Here is a 19,230-nt window from a genome sequence, read left to right on the forward strand (position 1 = left end):
ATTACCAGTGGTTCAACTGAATTAAAGTCAGGCCTCTGAGCTGGTCATAACAGATTCTCAACAATGTTCTCCTTGAACCAATTCCTTAGCTTGTACCAATTAGTGTGGCAAGATGTGTTACGAGGGTGGTAGACAAAAGGGCCCCTACTAGGGTATAGTATAAAAGCCGGGAGCAAAGAGTAGCACAAAACGTCACAATAAAACACCTACGGAGAGCACTTTCTGCCGTTGTTCGTAAAAAAATGTGGGCTTGCCGATCGCCAGGGTCCATTTGAAGTTTGGGAGATGCTGTTCTAACACACAAACACACACACACACACACACATACATACACATTCACATCCACATCAACATATACACACACACCTCCGCCTAACACACGCATGACACTTACACATGCCAGTCACGTTTCATCAAGCTTTATGAATGCAGATGTCAAGGAAGCAAGTGTAGTTACTGTAAATAAGTCACAATTAAATGTAAAATATGTTTGAGTACAGAGATGAAAATCAAGGTTTAAACGTGAAGACATATCAAGTGTGAATCCACAGTTTAATGCGAACGTGATTACGTTTTATAGGAAGGGGGATGAAGCATCGTGTTTCACTCGTATCCATAAAACGGTGTTTTTTTTCCACCTGTCCACTTCGAGCCGGTGAAATCAATATCACAGGAGAGGCTAACGATAGGCCTGCGTCGGAGGTACATTTGATTTCAAGTATGTGCACGATCCGGCTTCGTACATCAATGTTAATCACAGAGAAGGTACAAACGATGCAAACTTTGGGATTCATTAAGACGGCCAAGGAAAGCAGATGAGTCACGTGATGTTTCTCAGTGTCCTGTACAATACAGGGCCCAATGGAGGTTAGAAGAGGCCCACCCTTGCATTCTCAGGGAAACATTGGATGGGTGCGGAATACTACTGATGCACGTCCCATAAGTTAATTAAGCATATAAAAATAAAACAAATAATTTCGCTCTTAGAGGATACATTTGCAATGGACCAGACGAAACATACCCTGAAAGATCTTTCATTCCGATCCTTATGTGTGCAATGTCATTTTCTGGGAGGGGAGAAGAGTTAAAAGTAAAATATTCACTCAATCTAACGAGGTAATGAGGAATGCAATGATTGCTTCCAATGATGCGACAGACGAGCCAAGGACAAAACGGCTGTTTACTTGTCAGCCGTAAAGACCAAAACCACTGCTTTACAGGTGGCCTACTTTATAATGAAAAGGGTAATGTCAACGAGTTTTGTTTCTACCATGGGAGAAAGATTTACAATCAAAAGGCAAGTTGTTGAGAGGGTTGAGAGACAAAGCAGGCCATTACTGTTCATGTTCAGAAAGGTGACTACAAGGTGAAGGAACGTTTCATCTGAAGATTGTTTTCTGAACACTGATTTTGTGGTGTCTATGAACATGCATAGTGCCGAGATTGGACGGCGTCAAAATGTAATGCCATACCATGTTATACTTTTGAATTTGGGGCCCAGGAAGCATTCGTGTTTAAATATCTGTTTAATTGTACTACAGCAATGGATGATGGGGCTTCCTACCTGATTGTGACATTCAAAGAGAAATATGAGGGAGTACAAGGAAGATGAGATGCATGTGAAGCCTCCGCACTATCTCCGGTATAACAAGACAAGAAACTTGTAGAGACCCCAACAACATACATCCAACGTGCAAATAGGTCGAGATAACTTATCGTTGTGGTGATCGCTGAGAAAAACCTCACTAAATATGGTGGAATAACACCAACAACAACAATAGTGGTTGTAATCTATAATGATAAATGTCAGTGTGTGTCCGTCCATTCGTCAGAGCGTCTCCTCCATAACTCCAAAACCATGAAATAGAGCAGACCCAAACTTTGCAGGCTTACTCAGGGAACTCGAAGGTGCTGCATGAATGAAAATTCGGTGTTTGTGTGAATTTAAACACCATTTTTGAAGATAATTTAAGGTGTGCTCATCAGGAAAAAACCAAAATAATCCTCACAAAGATGGTGGCAGGCCATCTTGGCGAGCCCCGTCAGCTCTCAAGAGCCGCCATCTTAAGCCGCAGTTTTTTTGGCCTGCTCAACAATTCGATGAATTGGAAAAGGCAGCAACGATTTCATAACGATAATAATTGTTGTTTTTTTTCCACTTTCCTCACTTATGTCATTGAATGCCTGCTCATCATTCTGACGAATCGCTGGGTACATTGTATTGCTAATAAACGCCCGGAGATGCCAGCGTTTGTGGCTTCATTAAATTTCCACATATATCATAAGCTCGAGAATCTTTAAGTCTAAGCCGAATTACAAAATTTTAACTTCTTTATTGATTTCAGCAGTAGTTCCAACTGCAAAAAAGGTGTTAATTTGTCCAATTCGGCCATTGCTTTGGCGTTTCATGGCATGGGTTTATATGACCGATCGCAAATCATCTGTTCCATTGGAGTGCAAGCTTGAGTGCTTAAGCCACTTGGAGAGTGCTTACCAAACTGCCTGGGTGTTCATTTCCAAGCAACCAGAAGTAAGACCCGTCGTTTCGCTGATGGAAATACCAATCATTGCGTAATTGTGAACACAAAAAAAAACCCCGAAATAAAAATTAACTTTCACCCATTAAAAATCGTGCAAATAAATTATTGCAATATCAGCTGCTTTTTCGTATCCATTTCTCACCGATGTTGCATGTTGAGCAACCTGCTTTGTGAGGCTTTAAAAGGCTTTATAATGAGCGTTTTCTGAATCTAATCGATATGAGAAACGGGACTGAGGGAGACTCACTTTATAATCAGTGAAGAAGAAGATGAAGGAGGAAGACATTTTCCTCTCGGTTTTAGATAGAACACGGTGGTTACAAAGAAAATGTTGCTGTTTGGGTGCATTTAATCACTCCGGTAATGGCCTGGTATGCTGCCAACCCACCCTTCATGCTTTCTTCCCTTCCCCTTATGCTGCCTCCCTTCCTCTTATGCTACCTTCCTTCCACTGCCTTCCTTCCCATTACGCTGCTTCCCTTTACCCTTACACTGCCTTCATTCCCCTTATGCTGCCTTTCATTCCACCTAAGCAGCCTTCCCCTCCGTCTGCCCTTGTGTTGCCTTACCCTCCCCTTTCTTCTTGCTGCTTTACCCTAACCTCACCTCACACTGCCTTACCATTCCCTCCCCTCATGCTGCCTCCACTTTCCCTCATGTTGAATTCCCTTCCCTCACATTGCCTCACATTGTTACTATGCAGGAAACAAATCTCATTTGAGTCTCTCTCAGCAATGGCTCGTTAGACACAAAGTCCGACCAGTGATAACCAAGGATTCTCCGAATAGACCGAGTACCAAAGGAATTCAGTCTCCATCTCAGATCCCTGATCAGAGTCCAAGCCTCACATCCATAGAGCAAGACTGGAAGAATTAACGACCCGAAGACTCGGACTTTCATCCTCCTGCACAGGTACCAACAGCGCCACACCCCATGATCCAGTGAATCCATGACTCCTCAGGCCTGACCCAGTTGTCGATAGACCTCAGGCTCACAGCCAGCAGAGACATGAATATCACTGCCAAGGTAAGTGAATCCCTCAACATCCTCACCACAAACAGTTACAGACAAGATCGCAGCATCCAAGATGTCAATGAAAGCCTGGATCTTAGATTTGACCAAGGAAACCCCAAATCCCAGTGTGTCCAACTCCTCATTCAGCACCTCAGGGGCCCCTAAAAGATGTATGGAGTCTCTGTAAAGATGACTGAATAGTCTGTGAAATCAAGGTCAGATATCTTGATATTCTCAAACGATGGACCACAGCTTGATCTCTCTGACATCCTCCCCAGAATCCAGTCCATACACATGCTGAAAAGTGTGGGAACAAGTACACACCCCTGCTGAACTCAGTAACAACTGGAAATAAGGCAGAGTTGGAATGACCACAACTCTCAGCACTGTCAGTTCCAGAGTATAGTTCAGACATCAGATTGATCAGTTTTTGGTGGCAACCCATGACGACCAAGAATCCTCCAGAGGGCATCCAATTCACTGAATCAAACACTTTACAGAGATCAACATAGGCTGAAAGTAACCCCTGCCAAAACTCTCATCCGCATTCAATGAGGACCCGAAGAGCAAGGATACGGTCAATTGTGGACCTCTTTGGTGCGAAGCCTGACTGCTCTGGGGCTCTAGTGCTCGGGCAGATGGTAACAAACCATATCAAGAATTATCTGAGCAAAGACCTTGCTCGGCACTGAGAGCAGCGTCACTCCTCGGTTGTTGTTGCAGTCCTGGCGATCACCCTTCCCTTTCCAGAGAGGGACAACAAGGCCCCCTCTTCCCGTCAGTTGGGATGATGCCTGTGTTCCAGGCAGAGCACAGAACTGCATGCAATGACATGAGTACAGCATTTCCATCAGCCCTGAGTAATTCAATGATGCCACAAATCCCAGGAGCTTTACCCCATTTCATCTGGTTCACCGCAGACTGTGTTTCCACAAACGAAGGCAGACCACAGTTGATTGGAGGGTCAGCAATAGGGACAGTCACACCCCTGGCATCCAACTCAACAGCTGGTGGGTCAGCTTGGTACAGCCACACAAAGTAACCGGCCCAGCGGGCCTTCACTTCCAACTCCTCTGTCAAGAGCCAACCATTCTCCACTCTCACTGCAGTACACCATGGGATGGGCTTGGAGGAACGCAATGCATGAATTCCCTTGTAAGCAGGACGAGAACCACTTGACCACAGGTGATGCTCTTCCCTCTCACAGATTCCTCGTACATAGGCGACCTTGTCCACACTCAGCACAAATACAGTTTTACGCCTCAACTCCCTGAACAGCTCAGCTATGCCATTCTGCCTGGCCCTGCGACTCTGGTCAATGGTATCCAGTGTTCATTGAGAGACAAAATTCTTCTTCACCCATTAGTGAGTTCCAAGACATCCACCGGCAACATCAAGGGCAGTGGTCTTGAAGGCACTCCACAACTCTTCAGGACCTCCCAAAGCAACCACACCCCCCAAATCTTCACTCGGCTTCTTCGCAAACTCCTCAGCTACCCTCTCATCCTTGAGCTTGCCAACATCCAGCCTCGGCTGGATGGTACCATTCTCCCGTATTTAAGCTACAACTTCAGAGTTGCTGCAACAAGCCTGTGGTCGTCATTGAGAAAATGAGCACTCCGGTAGACCCTGAAGTTTTGGATTATCCTCCAGTGACCAGCAACAAGCACATGGTCAACCTCCTTTGCCACACCACCAGCGTTGGAATACCAAGTCCAGCTATGAGCCGGTGGGCGCTGAAAACATGAAACAGCCACCCTAAGTCCATGCTTTCTTGCAAAGTCAAGCAACTTCGTGCTATTCTGGTTCACAGTTCCAGACCCATAGGGACCAACACATGTCTCATAACCATCACTATCAGTGCCAGTCGATGCATTGAAATCACCCAATACAAGAAGATTATCTAGCCTGGGGCACTGATCAACCACAGACTTGAGTGTGGCATAGATTACATCCTCACGTTGACATCACTCGCCTCAGTCGCAGCAGATACAGAGACCAGGGAAGTGACACCCAAGGAGTGACGAATCCTGAGTCTCATAATACGCTTGTTGACTGGTGTTACCACAATTATCATTGGAATCAGCTCATTGGACACAGCTGCAGCAACTACTTAGGCATGGGAACCATCAGAACAACCAATCCAATACTATGTGTAACCACCCTCCATTGATTTTGCCATTATCCGGTCTCCGAACCTCAGAGAGTGCTGTAATACCGATGTTCAAACGCCTGAGCTCAGATGATAAAAGAGGCAGGTGATCATTCTCTCTTAGGGATGGGGAATTACAGGTTCCTACCCGAAGGAATCACCGAAGGTTATCCCAAGGAGACCACCATCTGGTGGACGACATATCAGCACCATTCTGCCACATACCATCACAATCTGGCCCAGGAATTTGCCCCGTGCTTTTCCTCCAATCATCAAGGAATGGGGGTCCCAAATACTTTGCCCCGATCCCGTCATCTGGCGAGCTGCCTTGCAAAGGGCAGTAGCACAGGAGGTACTCCCACGGAGTGGGTTTTGAGTTTTCTTTGCATTTGTGGGTTTTGGGGAATGAAGTGTTTTACGTTGGCCGGAGTGTAAATCGCACCACCAACTTCCTAAAAAACATGTAACCCAACTGCAGCAGGACGTCCACAGACACAGTTGGGCACTAGATAGGGATGGACATTGGCTCACAAGGAGCTCCTCCGCCCTTTGACAGGTTTTGTTTTTAATCCTGCTGGGTGTCCTTATCCATACACCCTCCTCACCAGGAAACCAGGTGGGGGAGACGGTTTAGTCACCCACAACCCGGCCATGAAACAGGTTAGTACAGGTTTACATGGTACCTGTAGCACGTCACAGATCAAATCTGGCCTGACCTGACTTTCCCTCCCCTCACTCTATCCTCCTCCCAAACCCCCTTCACCACCATACAACTCTCTGGAGGTCATAGAGAGGAAGGGGTTTCAAAGAATGTGTGAAATGGACAAATGAGAGCTGGTTTTTTGTCACAGTCAGAACTGCTGCTCTCATCAATTCTGCAATTTGTCTCAGCTAAAGATATTTTAGAGCTTGTATGTGTGGAAATTAAATAAAGGCACAAACAATGGCACAGCTTTTTTGACTATTGAAGGAAAATGTCTTTCCTTCCCTTCCCCATCCTTCCTGCTTACCTCCTCCGAAAGCCCCCTCCACCCCCTACGGACGTCTCTGGGTGGTGTCCGGACGTTGTTTCTTGTGACTCTTATGAACATGCTGTTTTGACGTACCCAATTTCGTTCAATTCTGTATTAATGTCAGCATATGGGGACCATCCCCCCCCCCCACTGGCTTTCCCTGAAGTCTCCCTATCAAACGCATGTCCAGAACACCTCCTTCCATTCCCCACTACCCCTCTCTCTCTCCCCCTCCTCACTACTCCCTTCTAACCCTCATACTCCTCACTCCTTTCCCCCTCCCATAGTGTATAGCAATGGGTGGTGAGGCCTCACTCCCCCACCCCTCCTTGCTCCTCCTCCTCACACTTTGCCATTTAGAGATTTAGAACTTAAGACCACTCAGACATTTTTAGACACTTCAGATCACTTTAGACCCCTTACATTTACATCCTGTAGAGATTTAGACCCTTTCGACCCAAACTATTGTTGGAACTTACCCATTCGACATTTAGAACGTTTCGACCATCTATCTAGTTCCACTGGCATACTAAGGGGGCTGTGGGGAGGGCGGTCCACCCCGGGTGACAGCTCCGGGGGTGGAGGAAGACCGGGGGGGGGGTAGGGGTGCCAGTGGGAGAGTATAAATACCAGTACGATGATATAATGATGGTTCTGGTTGCAAGTGACTTATAATAATATTATTTACCTCATAATAAAGACACTAACTCGGAACTAAAACCACCGTTATATCATCGTACATGGAATTGAACATAAACATGGAGCAGGAACTCAGCATTGCATTACAGGGTGGAAGGTGGTGGAAGTGGTGGTTAATGGGAGGAGGTAGGAGGACGTGGAGCTGATGATGTGCTTGGCATGGGTTCGTCGGTGGATGAAGTAGATGTTGATGGCTTGAAGTAGCTCCTGAGAGCGGAGTGTTGACAGTTTTTTTTTAATTTCTCCTCGAGTTCTCAAATAAAGCAGCGGACAATATAAAGCACGATAGCGCTATCCCAGAAATGCTTTTTATGTCATCAGCTTTCTCCACCAATTACAAGCAAGCTTTCATAAGTTAACAGGGCATTAAAGCATTGTCAGAAAGGTCATGATTCGTTCTTTGTGTTGACGTCACTTTAAACTCATTTGCATACACGTATTGGTTTCGATGGTAACTCGACAAGCTTTATGAGTTAACCTTGTCATTCTGAAAAGTTAAGCTCCTACATTAAATAGTTTATGGGCAGGAAAAACCGCAATGGAAATGACCTCGTGAAATCGCCGGGCGTTCCTCGACACTGGATTTTCTGTTACCTTTTTGAAAATTCTTTCTGGGGATCTTTTCTCTGTGATTGAAGATGTGGTTTTGTAATATAAATGCCAAGCAGTATGACCTGTTTGCTGAATTTCTTTAATGTCCTTCATTTTTCTTATTTCCATGCAAAACACAGACGATACATATTTCAGCAAGTAATGTGCAAAATCTACCGACCCAGAGGGTGGGTACTCTGCTAGTTATTATAATTAAAGTTGCTCACAACTACGAAGGCCGTATCATCTGGGGATGAAAGAAGGAACCATGAGAAGCTTTGAAATTCACCATTATTTATTAAATCCTGTCTTGTCGAAATAGCCGTTACTGTCTCAATTGTTGTGGATGCCATTTTGGTTGCTGAGGAGGTATTCATGGGACATGGTCGTAACTGTTCACATCGTAATAGCTTTAAATTATAAGCAATACACACCGGTTTTCTCCATGGAAATCAATCGACTTCCTGATGTTGAAAAAGGTTTGTGTATTTTATGGATTGTGTCGCCCACTTCACTTTAGTTCTTTGTAAAAACACCGAACCCCCCCCCCCACCCCAAACATACCCCTTTAAAGAAAACTTGAAGCGTCTTGGTCTATCAATGTTGTACCTGAGGTTTTGTATCAAAGTTACGGTTCAGCGGGTTCTGAAGGTCATTTATGAAATTTATTTCAATGAGTTCATTGTTTCAAGATGACCACCAGACGACTTCCAACAACTCTGTGAAGTTAAGTTGATTGGTGTGGTGGCTTCCAATAACCACAAAGCTGTCAAAAACGGTAAAATAAATAATTATGTCGAATAATAATAATAATAAAACATAATTTAATAATAAAAAAAGCTCAGCAAGAAAATGGGATTCCAGCCAAACTATCTTGCAATTGAAGCAATAGTATGATCACAAACACAACCCCTCACCCCTCTCTCCAACAGACAGCGACTACTTCAGAGATATTGGAGAACTGCATTGTCCACACAGTACACCCCCAACACAGCAGAACACCCCCCCACACAGCACTATACCCCCTCCCACACAGTACAACACCCTCCACCACGCACAGAAGCACACACTAAGAACAGCAGTACACACTCAGCACAGGAGTACACCCCACACAGCCATACTAACCAGGCATTATACACTGCCGTAATTACCTGTCACAACATTACCTACTCCATACATCCATACTTACACAGATACCACCGTCCCTACCCTACGGCATCATATTTACCATGCACCACCAAATCAAAACCTTCCACATACCAAAACCTTGGGGATGTGTTTCTCTTTGATGCATGTGGGTGATGTGTTAGCAATTGGTCCAATATTGTACTCATGATGGAAAATCAGTCACGTGCAAGTCAAGCCATGGACTTTTCGAGGAGCTAATTTGATCGTTCTGGAGTTGCATTTACTTAGCTTAGCAGAAACAGTGGAGGTGCTCATATGGCCAACAGAGTCAGAGTCCATCTTTGAACTCGTTTGAAACGTGATCAAAGGTATATTTTCCACAATCGATCAATTAGGTTCATCAAAAACCTTGTGCATACATCACCACAGAACAAAGACATCAGCAGATACCAGTGGATTTTAACAAATTGCAATGACATTAACAAAGGACAAACACGTACAGTTTCACCGATTTGAACCTGGGTGCCCAGAATGATGAGTCATTTGTATACCTTGGAAAGCCTAACCAGGCCAACCTAATGTGTTACCATCGGTGTCACATTAATGCTAAACATGGACATTTAAAAACGCCATACCTTGGATTGTTTTAATATAATTATTTTTTTTACAATAGGTTACGATTTAGCATGAAAGTTCCATACATTTACATCACCATTCTCATGACACATCAGCAACAGGTAAAGTAAGTACATGCAGTGCCAAAAGAAAATATACACCCCTTTAGAAATTTTCACCTTTTGTTGGCTTATTGACTGAAATTAAATTGCATTAAATCAGACTTTTTTCCACCTTTATCTTCACATCGTAACCCACAACATTCAAATGAAAAACAAATTATACAAATTTCAGAAAATTAATGAAAAATTAAAATTAAAATAAATTCATTAATTAAAATTAAAATTAAAATTTTTTAAATTAAAATTAAAAAAATTAAAAATAAAATTAAAATAAATTCAATTCAAATCAAATAGAAGACCAAATGTACCTATTTGGTCCTGCATTGGCGTAATCAGAAGGATCCCGAACAAGCACAAAGCAAAGATGAAGTCATCAGGAGGAACTTGGATAGGATTCACATTTCAGCTGCAACTCCTCCATCCTCAAACCCATCCAAGAACAGCCAAATGAACATTATTCAAAAAAAGATAAAATAAAAAAAGAACCCAGATTCAAAAAATTAAATAATTCTGGCTGCCACACTTTGCACCTTATCAGTTTGAAATTTAAGACATATTCTGCATCACTACTAGATCGAAATTGTTAAGTTTCACATCAATTGATTAAGCAGTTCAAGAGAATTAATTTTTTTAAGATCTTTGCTCAATCCAAAACGGCTGCCAGAACATGTGACCTCTTAATTATTCATGAACATCCTGGTATTCCCAAGGCTTGGGGAACATTTGTTCGAAGTTTCCCCTCGATCTGTCCAGCCATTCTGGAGACGAAGATTTTCATGGGTTTTAGGGTAAATCCAATATGACTGCCAAACCATGTGACCTATGATGTCATATATGTGAACTATTTGTTCCTCATGGATAGGTGGTCATACGTGTAAAGTTTTGCCTCAATATGTTCAGCCATTTCAGAGAATCGTATTTTTGAATGTTTTTGAATGTTTTGAAAAAAAACAACAACATGGCTGCCAAATCATGTCATCAGTTGTTTTTTTTATTCAGTTGACCGTTTTATCCAAAGATAGCCCTCAAAAAATGTTCATACTGATCAGATGTAATGGTCTAACCTTTGCAATTATGACGTCTGAAGGCACCTATCATGTCATAAAAAAGTCACACTTATTCACCATGAGGAGTACTTGCCATTTCATTTTTTTCCTTGGTGCGGTTTCAGAGATACAGAGGTCCAAAGTTGTTCCATTTTTCAAACATGGCTGCCACAACATGTGACCGATGATGTCAACATCATCAATTGAACATTCCACATGAGTAGTCGCTCCTGTGGTGAAAATTTTGTCTCGATCCGACAAGTGCTTGCAGAGAAAAACATGAAAGTTCTGTGCAGAGAAAACAAACAAACAAACAGACAGATAGACAGACAGACAAACAAATTGACTCAAATGCAATATCCTCTCCTTCAGCGAGGGTAATTAGCGAATCACCTTCAAAATCACACACCAATGTAATTGGCCTCCATCTGTGTTGAATTTTCGGATCATTGGCATCTCCCGCAATGAAGCTGAGTCTTTGGGCCTCTCACTCAATCACCGCAGGTTGGTCGGTGGTCTTTCTGTCTTCTACCGTCTCCTCTCCAGCCTCGCCCCCTGCTCTCTCTGCGATTTGTCCCCACCACATTTCTGCAGGGCGCTCAAGGTCCGCCAACAACTCCCTTCTGGTAAAACTACCAAAATCACGAATCACTGCTCACCTTCACTCTTTCATTCCTCTTTTTTTCCCACCTTTGGAATAAACTCCCTCACTCTGTTCATTCCCATTCTTCCCTCCAGGCCTTCAAAACAGCTGTTCACCACCACCTGTATCATCATCCCCCATCCAAATCCTCGATCTTTTCTACCCCCGATAATTCATCCAAGCCCACCTCCTCCAAATTCCCTGCTTTTCTTCCTGAAAGTCCCTGTAATGTCAATCTTCTATTCCCCATGTTCCCCGTCCCATCCCTCTCCCTTCCAAAGATCTCCTAATGTCTCTGTTCCCCACTGTTTTGTCCTTCCCACAACCTCCCCTCATCTCATGCCCCCCTTGATGTGCGTTGTGTGAGTGTTAGCTCTCAAACGAGCCTTGACAAGGTATACAAAAAAAAAACATACAAAAGAAATTGCAGTGATTCTGCTAAATTCAGAATAAAATCAGCCATTCCTGTACGTTTCCTCTGCTGGGAAGTGCATTTTACTGCAAAGACTCAACCATGAACACCAAGGAGCTTTCAAAAGACCTCCAGTAATAAAGTTGTGGAAAGACACAAATCACGGCATGGGTATTAAAATATTTCAAAAACCTTGAATATCCCTTGGAGTACAGTCAAGATAATCACGAAGAAAGGGAAGGAGTATGGTACCCACCAAGACCCTGCCTCGATCGGGCTATCCTCCAAACTGGATGACCAAGCAAGGAGACTGATCAGAGAGGTCACCAAGAGGCCAATGACAACTTTGAAAGAGCTACATGCCTTTACAGCAAAGACTTGTCACTGTGTGCATGTGACAATATCCCAAGCACTCCACAAGTCTGGCATGTGCGGTAGGGTGGCAAAAAGGAAGCCATTACTCAAAAAGCCAACCTTGAGTCCCACTTGAGGTTTTCAAAAAAACACTCTGGAGATTCTGTGGCCATGTGGCAAAAATCTTTGTAGTCTGAGGATCCCAAGATGGAACTTTTTGGCCTAAATGCAAAACGCACAAACCTAAATGCACAAACCCAACACAGCACATCACCCAAAGAACACCATCCCTACTGAAAAGCATGGTGGTGGCAGCATTATGTTATGGGGATGTTTGTCATCAGCAGGGACTGGGGCACTTGGGAGGGTAGAAGAGAAAATGGATGCAGCAAAATACAGAAAAATCCAAGAGGAAAACCTAATGCCCTCTGTAAGAAAGCTGAAATTGGAACGGAAGTTCACCTTTCAGCATGACAATGACCCAAAGTACACAAGCAAAGCAACATTGGAGCGGCTAAGGAACAAACAGATAAATGTCCTTGAGTGGCCCAGTCAGAGCCCCGACCGAAATCCAATCAAAAAATCTGTGGCATGACTTGAAGATTGCTGTCTGTCAACGCTCCCCACACAACATGACCAAGCTTGAAACGTTTTGTGCACAGAAGAATCGGCAAATATTGCCCAATCAAGATGTGCAAAGTTGGTAGAGACCTATCCCAACAGACTCACAGCTGTAATTGCTGTCAAAGGTGCTTCCACCAAGTATTAACTCAGGGGATTAGACACTTAACCAACCAAGATATTCTCGTTTTGTATTTTTAATTAATTATCTGAAATTTGTAGAATTTGTTTTTCACTTGGAAGTTGTGTGTTACGATGTGTAAATAAAGGTGGGAAAAGTCTGATTTAATGCAATTTAATTCCAGGCTATAAGGCGACAAAAGGTGAAAACTTTGAAAGGAGGTGTAACCTTGAAAGAGGCACTTTATGTCACACAAGACATTCCATGAATGTTGTGTTTATCAGGAATGGCCAGCAGGACGCAGTTTGTTCTTACCTGTGTGTCCATCTCTTTCCGTTTCACCTGCGTCAGTGTCAGCCTCGAGAAATCCAGAGTAGCTGAAACAACAAAACCTCGTCTCAAACCGAAACCTTGGTTTGACAACAGGATAAAAAGGTAAACAATTTCATTGGTTTGCACTTCCCCTCAGTACAAAATATTGTATCCAACAGGATGGTGCCGAGATAGCACCCTTGCCTTTGAGCTGTTGAGTTTGAGTTCAATTCCTGACTGGACGATAAACGTTGGTTGCGTTGGTGCTCCGCAGGCTGAGCATTGCATCACAAAGTGCTCCGTCCCTCAGGCGGACGTTATGTTGGGGACCAGTCTGGCAGCGTTGACTGCTGGTGGATATCACAAGTCCCACAATGTTATTTTTTACAAAGAAGAGACTATTGTCCCTGGCACTCTGAACAAATTCCAAACACCTGGCCAGATGAGCTTAACAAAACTCAACCCCTTTCACACATTTGGGATGCAATGGTCTATGGTAGAGCCTGAAACATGGCTGTGATAAGTCACAGCAACAACGAAGTATTTTATTCAAAGTTAATAAAAATGCAATTAATATAGAAAATATGGAAACGACATTTCTCCTCAAATGGCTGAAAATGTTTTAAGCAGGAAAATGTAAATGAGCCCAATAAAGCTGTTCAAGAGAGACGGTTGCGCAGGAATTGGTGCATCTTTGAAGAAAACGACACGTGATTGGACAACATGATCATTGTGGTAAAGATTTGACCAACAACCACAGAAAAAAGTCCCCAGTTCGACTGCATTTCACCCATGAAGCCTGCCTCTGCATCCAAATACCACACCATGCATATATTGGACATCCAAGTACTTCGCACTATGAAGTATATTCACATATATATGTATGTATGTATGTGTGTATGTGTGTATGTATGTTTATCCATCCATCGGGACCATACTTTGTGCAGAGCGGTGGTGCTGCCGAATCAGTCAGTCTCCTTGGCTATTGGGCACACTCATGGACAGGTCGGCACTCTGACACAGGATACCAGCAAGCTGGTACTCATTTTGCAGACCTTAATAGAACAGCCAAGCAGGATTTGAATTCAGGATCCTAGGATCCCAAGCCCACCACCCTAGCTATAAAGCTAACACCAGGCATATAAAGCTGTTTTTGTGTCTTTGTGGATGTGTGGGCATGTGGGTCTGTGGATTGGTCAGAAGCGCTGCCCATTCTTCAGGCCACACCTTCCCGCTTCCTCCCCTCCTTCCCTTCTACAGCCGTCAAGAAATGGCCATCATCTTTTACATTCCACATAGCTCTGATTGTTTAGACACCTTTGATGTACATATGAAGAATGAACAACGCGTCTTCCATCATTAAATTAAGATACCGTCTTGAGGAAACAAAGGTACATTTTGATGACAACTCAAACAAGGTAATGCATGTTTTGGCCGCAGTGATCATGGCAGCGGTCTAATATACAAGACCCAATGCAGGTTCGTTAATTCTCAAATGCAGAGGAAAGAAAATAGTGATATTTCATGAAACATTTTTTTGTTTTTTGCCAAACCTTGCTAGGCTTATAAATAAACTGATGGGAATGTTGTATTATGTGAAGTAAATAAACATTAAAATTGGCTTGTTCGTGAAATACCTGCAGTCGTAATTAATTAGTCGGGAGGCTGGGGAAATTCTCGAGATATATATATATATATTCTATACATGTACAATTTGAAGAAGTTATGGACACACACACTTTAAAGTTGTATGAAATGTACATGTCCACTTTCGCACTCTTAGCATCACCTGTGAGTTTATGTATATTTTAAAACTAAACGAAGTATGCTTTCATTACAATGAAAATAGTCATGATTAATATTTGAAGTCTTTAATGAAAAAACAAAAAGTCCTTTTGTCAGTGCTTTGTGTGTACTGTATGCTGTTGAAATATCCAGGGGATTAAGTAGATCATATGATCATATTTCTGTGAATGTGCGACAAATCTAGTAGTAGCCACATGCTGCGCTATGCAAAGACCATGGAAGGCTATTTGAGGAAGACGAGTAAGAATGGAGTTATAAGTGGTGTTCAATCAACAAAGGTTTGGTTCATTCCATCGAGGTCGTGTCGAGGTAAAATTAATTGGAAGCATAACTGGAAGTCACCTACTTTGCTAACAAAGGCATTTCTGTAAATAAAAAGTCTAAAATTGGCAGGGTAAGGCTCCAAAGCATGAAGCAAACATCGTGAATCACCTTTTTCTTCAGTCTGCTCTTGTGCAACCTTGGCAGATGCGACGACACCAGCTGTAGCATCAGTGACTGCACGGGATGCCTTCTGTAGCTGTCGAAGCTTTCCACTGCCTTTCTCAGCCTTCACCTAGAGCAGCACACCAATGCCAAGTTGTGGAATAGAAGAGAAAAAAAGGAAGACAGGTTGCATGGAAAAAAGGTGGGGAGGTAAAAAGAATTTGAAACTGGAGTGAAGTTGATGGCGCACAATCGCAAATCCCCACACTTCCCACGGAAAGCAAAGTTGAAAGATGGCATAAGATTCCACTCGGAATGACCAAATATCAAATTTTGAGTTAAAACATTTTTTCCCGCTGCTTAACCTGAGGCCAAATCCCCAAAAAATCTTTACATATTTCATGTGTCCTCCAATGTTGATTTCATATACAAAGTTTTTTTTAATGTTTGAATATGTGCCTGTAATTGCATTTTTTGGTATTTAATATTTTGACCTCACCCCAGGGTGTGGGGCCAAAAAGATATAGCGCTATTTCACCTTCTTTCCATGTGTTGATCATAACTGGTGGGGGAGGGTGCGGTGGTACAAAAAAAATATATTGTAGGAGTGGGGAAAAGGCCACATAAAAGATCAAGAATAGGGAAGAGGGGTCACTACAAATCGAGTGGAACATACAGACATATATATATATATATATATATATATATATATATATATATATATATATATATATATATATATATATATATATATATATATATATATATATATATATATATATATATATATATATATATACGTTTGAAAAAGAAAAGGAAATAAATAAATGATAAGGGGCAAATAGATATTAAATCAACAAAAATAACTGAATTCTTAACACTTCTCTTCCTCAGCATAATGTGCTCCCACACATATACAAGTACACATGAATAAGCAAACACAATCACTGTTTCACAACACATACTCAGATTAATGACCAGATGTGACTGTGATGGGGGAGTCGGAGTTCAATTGTTTAACCCTTTCCGGTTTCCAGCCGAGGATAACTTTGGTCTCTGCTCGAAGTGACTCGCTTCCAAAGCTAAGAAAACAATTCCAAATTTATCTGTTGCCATGAATTTAATTATCATTCATCTCATGTGTCTTCTTGTGTGCCAGCTCGGTTATTTTGATTTCATGTGCTTTGCCTCGGCTGGTTAAGCCCACCAATTTAACCCCAGATCCACACCCATTCATCCTTCTATACTCCCATCATCTCTTAGCATCCCTAATCCTATCTTTGTTCGAAATCCTTCATCAAACTATCCAAGAAAACAAACAACTAGAACAGCACTCAGTGGAGCACATACCTCCTCCACCAGGCTGAACAGCTTACGTTTTGTATCCAACTACCGAAGCTACAATATGCAACCTGTGACTGCTGGTTCCGTCATTTTCTGGGGGCACAGCTGTGCTGCTGATGCAGTGATGATGCAGTGTATGTATGTGTATGTGTGTGTACGTGTGTATGTGCATGTGTATACATATATATATATATATATATATATATATATATATGTATATATATATATATGTATATATATATATATATATATATATATATATATATATATATATATATATATATATATATATTTATATATATATATATCCGGGCGTAGTGGCGTGTGCCTGTAATTCGGCTACTCGGAGGCTTGGGTTGGAGGATCGCTTGAGGACGGGAGCCCTGCACTGGGCCGCGCTATGAGAGGGTGTAGGGCAGCCCGGAATCATGGTGAAACCCAATCCTTATCCCTGTGTTGTAAGAGGCGACCAGGGTTGCGTCAGGAAGGGCATCCGGCGTAGAACCTGTGCCAAGTCAGTATGCGGATCATAACAGATGATCCGCTGTGGCGACCCCTAACGGGAGCAGCCGAAAGACAAACAACAATATATATATATATATATATATATATATATATATATATATATATATATATATATATATATATATATACATATATATATATATATATATATATATATATATATATATATATATATATATATATATATATATATATATATATATATATATATATATATATATATATATACATATGCCTGGTGTTGGCTTAATGGTTCAGGTAGTGGGCTTGGGATCCTCGGGTCCTGAGTTCAAATCCCGCTCAGCTGTTGAATTAACACCAGGTGGGGTTGACTCTGCCTGTCATCCTTACGAGGTCGGCAAAATGAGTGCCAGCATGCTGGTATACTGTGTCGGAGTGGCGACCCGTCCAGGATTGTTCCCAATAGCCAAGGAGACTGCTTCGGCGGCACCAACGCTCTGTACAGAGTATGGTCCTAATGGATGGATGGATATATACATCCATATATCATGTAAATATGTGGCAAATTATTTAATACATGTAAATGACACATTTGTTCACGTGAGATATTTAGTCCAAAAGTTCATGTGGAGTAAAAAGGTGGCGAGTGATTATACTGCACTTCAACTTTTAATCTGTGTGGAAAGATCATGAGTGTTGGGTATATTTCTGTTTACTTCTCGATTATGAACTATCTCATATTAACGAGCAATTTCTAGCAGCTGATGGTTTTTAGAACCATTTCGTAATTGTGAGTAGTTTGTGGAGGGAGGGCTTTCGCAAATGTTCTTACTTTGAGGAGATATAAATGGTAAAACACAGTGAAAGAGTTGGTGGGAGAAGAGAACCAGTAATCAGTTGTTTTGCTGTGTGCAATGCTGTACCAGTGCTCTCTGCCTGCCTGTTGTACATTGATTTTTCAAAGAAGTTTGAGTTACATGATACATGGTAAAAGCATCAAATCACCTTTCACAGAGGGCACTGTAAAAGGAATTTAAAGTTGCTATATAAAGGTGGACTGAATTGCAAGCTACAGAATTCTTATTTTATGCTGTGTGGGAGACAATGGGAGAGACAATATAATGTGACTTCCAAATGTCACCTTGGGGAGGTGCTTGATAGCTGACAATGTGGCTCCCAGCTGTTACCCTATTGATAACTGGTTGGACGTTGGTACCATTCGTTGTTGCTGACAGTCACCAAAAAAAAACAAAAAAACTCCTGAGAGGTTCGGATCTTAATTGGTCCAAACCTCTTTTTTGGGTCTCAACTTATGTTTCAGCTCATAAGTGAGTGTGAATGTGTGAGTGTGAGTGTGAGTGTGAGAGAGAGAGAGAGGGGGGGGGAAGGAAGAGACAAGAGAGAAGAGAGAAGAAAGAAAGAGATCGTGTGTGCGCACGCTAATGTAGTGGAACAGGACAGCCTGCTGGTTGAGGATGGCAGAATACGCTCAGGAGGGGTTTTCACAACCCGTCTAAAGGGCACGGATAACCTTAAGAATTTCATTGCTTCAAGCAGGGATAAAAACTATGCCTAATGACCGCAACAATGAGGAACTGACAAAACATGGCAATAAAAGCAACAGCAGGAGACTGCAGGGGGTTGGAAATGTGCTGCAATGGAGAAAATGGGATTATAGAGAGGGCAGTGACGGGTAATAAAGAGCAAGGTAAAGGAAGAAAAGGGTAATAGAAAAAGAAAAAAAAAAGGAAGGGAAATAGTAATACAAATCCATGAAAGAAAATG

The 19,230-nt window shown here is 42.3% G+C and overlaps 1 protein-coding gene across 7 annotated transcripts in view; it reads right to left on the minus strand.

Moving 5' to 3' along the window:
- The window catches only part of HIP1 (huntingtin interacting protein 1), a 438,658-nt gene that overhangs the window by 12,653 nt on the left and 406,775 nt on the right, over positions 1–19,230 (minus strand). For 5 of the 7 annotated variants that reach the window (XM_085858611.1, XM_085858610.1, XM_085858612.1 and 2 more), the window contains 3 exons: positions 15,622–15,745; positions 13,387–13,448; positions 11,015–11,208 (listed from right to left, as the gene is read on the minus strand). In XM_085858611.1, the coding sequence (XP_085714737.1) occupies positions 11,015–11,208; positions 13,387–13,448; positions 15,622–15,745 (380 nt within the window). The remainder of the gene's footprint in view (positions 1–11,014; positions 11,209–13,386; positions 13,449–15,621; positions 15,746–19,230) is intronic. The other 2 variants (XM_085858616.1, XM_085858614.1) reach the window with 1 other exon arrangement.

This window comes from Eptatretus burgeri, chromosome 16 (genome assembly GCF_056783735.1).
Source record: "Eptatretus burgeri isolate ZD-2024b chromosome 16, Ebu_testis_v1, whole genome shotgun sequence".
Taxonomy (NCBI): domain Eukaryota; kingdom Metazoa; phylum Chordata; class Myxini; order Myxiniformes; family Myxinidae; genus Eptatretus; species Eptatretus burgeri.